Here is a 6,627-nt window from a genome sequence, read left to right as displayed (position 1 = left end):
GCAAGCTAGCCGTTACCGGCTGGTAGATCCGCATTTTAGATGTAAAGAGCGGCACTAAATTATTACAAGATATCTTAAGGTGTACTGAAAAAGCTCCGGAAACACGTTCTCGCGGATAGCATTTGCGCTGTCAGTTGCTCTACCAGTTGAAGAACATATGACAACTTACTCTGGCAGATATGCGATAATCACTGACCCCTACAACACCCACAATCACTTTATCCCTGAAGCGAGCTTAACTGTCGAACGTATTTCGCTGAAAATCTGTGAAAAGATATCCGAAAGTTGAATAAACATTACGAAGACGTGCATTCTTTAGAGCTTTAGCGTGTGACGCGCAAAATTTGAAAATTGCGAGAACGGAAAATTTTGCTTACTCGTGGCTGAAACAAGTCTTGTGCTGTGTGCACATTGGCATACTTTTCATGATAATGAAAGTTTCTGCAGTTAGTGGTTGTTGGTGGCTCTATAACAAACAACGAGAAAACGGCTCAGGTGCTATGCTTCGTTTTCCTTGTGTAACGAGTGTGACAACTGACCGGTCAAGTCTCCCAGGTCCCCCCCCCCCCCCCGTTAAGTCGGAGTCCTCTCTTTCTTTCGTTACCCCCCCCCCCCCCCCCCCCGTGGCTTTCTTAATTCGGTCTGGAGATAATTGCTCTGTTGAATTTCTTTCAGCCTCGCGAGAAGTCATCAAAAGCTGCAGGTCCATTTATGGTTCAGGGCATGCTAGGTTGAGGATATATTCGTCGCTGTTGTCCTCAGTAGCTTCGACTTCGGTTACACGCCGCTGCCCTCTCGATCGTACAGAAAACTGGCAATACTGGTGAGGGCGGCACTGAAGAATTTCCTCAACGTTCGTGCAACCGAACTCGCGTCTACAGAGAAAAGCACACATCCACGAGTAAAATTCGTAACAGCAACGTTCCTACATTAACACAAAGCCTAGAAAATAAATAATCCAGTATGTTTGCCTCCATGAGCTGCGACGTTATATACTACATCACCTTTCTAGACCAATAAACGGCTAAGACCTGTTTTTCTACCCACTCCAGGAGGAGCTGTGCCCAATCAGTCAAATGGAAGCACCAGGGGAGCACAGCCTCGAACCTACGAGGTCCCCGTCCTTAGGAGGATTTTTTTGTTGTTGTTTTAATCCCGTGTTAGCGTCGCGAAGCGACTGTGGCTATGAGCGACGTATAGACGTGGACTCATGGAGGGGGTACAGCAGGAAGGAGTGGGGGAGGAGGCTAATGTGCGTCCTGGGCCGACTTCAGGGGGAACTGTGCCGATACTCGTCTGGAAAGTGATTTTTGAGTCTACTGGCCAACGAGCGATTGCTAAATCCACTCAACTAGGACTCTGGTACACAATAAAACCCCTGACGAAGCACTCCTGTGAACGAAACCATAAGTTACCTGAGTCAGAAGAACTGCCTCAATGTCCAGGTTTTTTCGCGCACTTCAAAAATGGAAGACATACACTAAATACTGAGGATCGATACTTTTATTCTTTTTCCTTTTCGTTTGCCAATGCCGGCAGCGTACACTGCAAAAGAAAACAGAGAGGGGGGGGGGATATGTTTAATGCAAAGCACACAAAAAAAAAAAGAGAAGGGAAAGGTTAGCCACGATGTGGGCTTGCTATTCCCTAAAGCTTTCAAGAAAACAAAAGAAGATACAAACAGCTGGGATACAGAAAATTATGAAAAAGCTACAGAAGAAACGGCTCCTTCACTAATCGTTGCGCATAGGACGTATCAGAGAATGCCCAGGAGTTTAGATTCCCGAAGGAATCGTGTCAGCGCAGACGTGACTTCAGCGTGCTGGGTAAGGCCAAGTAGCACCGCGAGGGAAAGCTCTCGGTAGCCTAGATGAGCAAGGCGGCGCCGGAGACTCGATCGGTGGTCTTCCTATACCGCTGGCAGGCAATGAGGATGTGTGGCACATCGGCTTCTACGTTGCACGTTGGGCAAAGAGGTGATGGATGCTGATTCATCTTAAATAGGAGGAGAGGAGTTCGTGCCACATTCAGCCGCAGCCGATGAAGCAACGATTCTTCGATGCGCGGGATGCGGCCAGGCACAGCATATGTCATTAAAGGGTCAATGAAGTTAAGGAAGGCATTGGTTCGTATAGCTTCTTGCAGAAGGGCTGTGTGCGGTTGGCGGTGAAGCGGCGGATTTTCAGCTGGCACATAGAGTGCGCAAGGGGAAAGACAGTTGCTTGCTCAGTGTCGTGGGCTTGCCGAGCAAGAGCGTCAGCACGATCATTGCCTGAAATCCCGACATGGCTCGGAATCCATTGGAACACCACTTCGTGTCCCAGCGATACAAGTTCAGAGTGCAGGGCGATGATCGTGGTGTAGGTGTCACTGATGACTGCGGCAGAGTAAGAGGCCAGCGCCTCCAGAGCCACTTTACTGTCGGTGAGGATCGACCAGGCCCTGGGTGCACACGAGGAGACATGTCTCAAAGCGGCCAGTAGTGGGAATGCCTCGGCCTCAGCAGATGACATAAGAGGGAGCTTGAAGCCGTGCTCAGCTCCATCCTCTGGGATGCAGAAGGCAGCAGACGACCCAACTAGAGAAACTGAAGCATCGGTGTATATTTGGGTTCGATGCCGGTGGTGACTGTAGATGTGGTACAAGGTCAGTTGGCAGGCCACAACTGTTGGCACAACCTTCTTTTTCCTAAGGCCCGGAATTGACGTTTGTACAGTGGGGTAGTGAAGTGTCCACATGGGTGGCGCAAAGGAGGTCCGGGCGGAGGTTGAGGTTGAGGGGATGTTGCTTCGTAAACGGCAAATAGCTTGAACGAATGCAGAGAGGAGGCTGACATGCCATACGTAGGCGTAGTGATAGTGGGTAAGACTCAGGTGGAAGCAAGCTAGTTCGCCTAGGCTAACATCTCCTTAATCCCACAAAGAAAGAAAGAAAGAAGGGAAGAAAGAGAGAATGAAGATTACTGAAGGCAACACAACGCAACACTTGTGACGGAGCCCGAGATTTGAGGCAGGTGTGGTGCAAGTTTAGCTCAGCAAGGTCGTGTTAGGACTGCTATAAACACACTGGATCTCGGTCCTGATGAAAACTTCGGGTTCTTCCATTCCTTAAAATGATTCGGGGCAAGTTTGTGAGGGTATCATACGACAGCTGCACGGACCGCCCTGAGAGCACAATCGCAGGTATGTGTGGACGGTACCCGTACTGGACAGGATGAAAGTAAATTCGGCTCAATATTGGAATAACGGATTACTCCCGTCTGTTTTCTTATGTGGGGTCTCCGGGTACCAGGGCTTTAGTATATATGCTCAATACGGCTCGTCCTTAAGGAAGCGTGTGATCATCTGCAGGGCTTCTTGCGGTTTGTCCTCTGGTACCATGTGGCCAGCACCCTTGAAAAGAAAACACGTGGAGGTGGTTACTCAACGGGAATACTAGGTGCCGCAACATCCGTTGGCGGGGTGAATCCCCATGACATCATTATCGATATTTTTAATTGTTGTTGTCGTCAGTTAGGTTAAATTGTAATGACTAAATAATTTGCTGACCCAGCGTTTCATTTAGAAACGTCCTCAAAATATGCGTTTCTTGATTATCTAACTGGTGTTTTTATAGTTACAAGGTAGTGACTTATGTTCTAGGAGTACACAGATAACGATATAATATATCATAATAACTCGGAGTCTTGTGCCACAGGACAGCAACGATCATGGGCGACGCGTTAGTGGTCGGTCCTTCGATTAAGTTTTAAAGAATATTAATATATAAATCGTGTTGATTATTATACATTGTAGAACGTGAAAAAAATCAATGTACTATAAATTTCCGGCGACGCAGAATTTTGGTATTTGGGTATATGCGGTATTTGGTATTTTTGGTATTTTTAATTATTATACCCTCATTATCATAATAAGGACAGTTATCATAGTTTGTTACTGAAGACGCTAGGATTCTTTAACGTGCGCCGAAATCACAGCACGTGCTATCTCGTATTTTAACGCCCTCATCAACTACCATGACTTTTCTTGCATGTCCCTATACAAAAAACGAATTAACAAACAAGGAACTGAAACACCAAAACTCACTTTAACCGTCAAAAAAGTCAAGTTCCCCTTGTGGGTTCTGTAGTACCCAGCCACTTGTCCGTCTACGAACCACGGTTCATAACCGGACGTAGCCTGAAACAACGTTTGTTTTGTTTAATGTCAAACACAGAGCGACTGTTCAGCTGCTGCATGCATATGAGAGATACATAAAAATGCAAGCGTCTTTAGCTGTATTGTGACCTCGGCGTTTCAAGAGACCGTATTTTCTTGCATATAAGCCGCAGGTGACGTCGTAGTGCCCACAAGAGGCAGTGCTCACGCCACCTATCGCGTTATATTCTTCACAAGAACCGTACCGTTCCTAATACTGCCACGTATCACATTTGAAGCGACCACACGGAACAGCAACAACAGGCAACGAGGCGTCGAACGACGGGCTGAAATCCCCGACACGCCGCGCTGATTATCGAGCGATCCTTCCAGTAGCATCTGCTCCTTCGCTCGCATCAATCTCAAGGACGGGCCGACGGCCTTGGAGAAGCTTCTGTATTTCCTCCTCTCCACCGATGCGTGTTTTCTACAATGTTCACAGCTGTGTATAAAAGCTTGTGAGCTCCCAGCCGGAGCATTCATTACCTTTAGTTCTGTTTGAGAGCTATCGCCTCTGCGGTAGCCAGCTAAGCAGCTGAATAAAGCGTTCGCCGATTATTCGCCGTCTCGCTCGTCTGTTTTCATGCGTGACAATATTGTAATGTCGCGCAGCCACCCACCGTGTGATCCGTGGTGTGCGTTACCGAAAGCGTGATAGGTCTCTCTCAAATTTCGCTAATTTTGGAAGGTCAATTTGGGATTCATCAGCACGGCACGGAACCGAAATACCACGAATTCAAAAGTACCCAGGTACTTAATCTAATCTAGCGTATTCAGTAAGCAACGCAAAGGAGTCGTGACAAGAAGACCCGCCATTCCTAAATATCGAGCTATAATGTCTGTTGTGGATTGTACCTATAGTTAACGTTTCACTGATAAACCTAATATTGATTCAGCAGGAACCTTTCACCACTCTCATCTAATCTATTCGTATTTTATACTCAGCTACAGTACGTGTCCCCAGTGCGTCTTCTGCGACATGGTACACCGATTACTAGTAGTAACTTTTCCTACCTCATATCCCAGCGAGTCAACGAACCACTCGTCACCAATGTAGCTGCAGACAGCGTCGAAATCCCCATTGTAGATGAGCGCCCTCACGCGACCTGTGTTCATAACCTTCCATACCCATCCCTTCATGGTACCGTACTGCATTGCGTAGTGGAGGCGGACGACCCTGAAAATGACAACGATGATGATGGTAATAATAATAATAATTGGGTGTTTACGTCGCGAGACAACTGAGATCATGAGCGACGCCACAGCGGTCGGCCTGTGGATTGCTTTTGCCCACCTGAGGAATCTTTAACGTGCGATGAAAGCTCGTCACACGGCACCCCGTATTTAACGTCCCTCGCGGGAGACGTCGTGTCTAAGCAACTTGTACCCTGCCACCAAGTGATGATGGTAATGAACTGTCTAGCTGGTTAGTATACCAATTATCGAGGTCCATAAGTCTCTGCGTGGCCAGAACTTTACGTGGCGAATTTCCCCATTCATTGTCATTAATTTGTTTGTCGTTGTTGTTGTTGTTGTGGCCAGAAAAATATTTCGGGAGGGGTTCTGTGAGGACTTTACATGGAAGAGAAGAATTTCCCCACGTTTCTCTCGCTCATGTGCACTACCAAAGGTACCATATGGGGGGATGGGGGTGAACACCCCCCTGTGGCTATGCCAGTGTGTCAACTTACAGCTTGTCGTAGGAGGAACATGGCATTAAATTGTGAAAACGGTGTAGTTCCAGGGTGCGGACCAAATAATAGATAGTGAAGTCACCTGTTGCAGAGGACCCATTTGAGTGGCGACTCTTCAACATGAAGGGCCGCTTTCACGTCTTTCCTGTTGAGGTATTCAGTGATAGATCGGTCGTTGGTACAAGGCGGAGCACGGAGGTGTTCGGGTTCCAGTGCCTGAACGGAAGCAGAGCACATCACTCGTCACTGCGCTTCTTTGCTTATACGTCACTTGATTTGGTTATACAGGGTCGAGGCAACGAACAAATGGTCGTTATCCTCCTCCATGTATTCCTTTATTACACTTGTTGTTGCTTTGGGTGCATAGCGCGTATCCGGAAGGGAAACAGACCGGGGACGCAAGAATCAAAGAGAAAGCAATCGCTTGCGGAGATGGGGGAAGATGCGCTGGGCGAAGATGGGGGAATACTAACTCAGCACGTCTGTGACCGTCCTTTGTACAGCGCTAACCTGAAGATAAGTACAAAGAAATGACAACGACACCACTGGACTAACCTCTCAGATTTATTGCTACGAACCCTTTTATACCGGGATTTTCTTTATCATTTACAGAATTTGTATTTAAAAAGCTATTAGATCCGTGTAGATATAGTTTTCGCAGTTGGGTTATATATACGGTCAGACGGGCATCCTCTAGGCGTGTAACTACTCAGGGACTGGTGACTAGCTTACTAAAA

At 47.3% G+C, this 6,627-nt stretch overlaps 1 protein-coding gene across 3 annotated transcripts in view; it reads right to left on the bottom strand.

The window, feature by feature from the left end:
- Window positions 1-1,485: 1,485 nt before the first annotated feature.
- LOC135391058 (lysosomal protective protein-like) overlaps window positions 1,486-6,627 on the bottom strand; it is a 30,001-nt gene continuing 24,859 nt past the window's right edge. For all 3 annotated transcript variants that reach the window (XM_064621145.1, XM_064621147.1, XM_064621146.1), the window contains exons 8-11: window positions 5,973-6,106; window positions 5,211-5,373; window positions 4,086-4,178; window positions 1,486-3,392 (exon numbers count right to left, since the gene is read on the bottom strand). In XM_064621145.1, the coding sequence (XP_064477215.1) occupies window positions 3,309-3,392; window positions 4,086-4,178; window positions 5,211-5,373; window positions 5,973-6,106 (474 nt within the window). In that variant the 3' untranslated portion in view covers window positions 1,486-3,308. The remainder of the gene's footprint in view (window positions 3,393-4,085; window positions 4,179-5,210; window positions 5,374-5,972; window positions 6,107-6,627) is intronic.

Source organism: Ornithodoros turicata, chromosome 4 (assembly GCF_037126465.1).
Source record: "Ornithodoros turicata isolate Travis chromosome 4, ASM3712646v1, whole genome shotgun sequence".
Taxonomy (NCBI): Eukaryota; Metazoa; Arthropoda; class Arachnida; order Ixodida; family Argasidae; genus Ornithodoros; species Ornithodoros turicata.
Note: the sequence above shows the minus strand (reverse complement) of the source record. Positions and strands in the feature narration are given on the sequence as shown.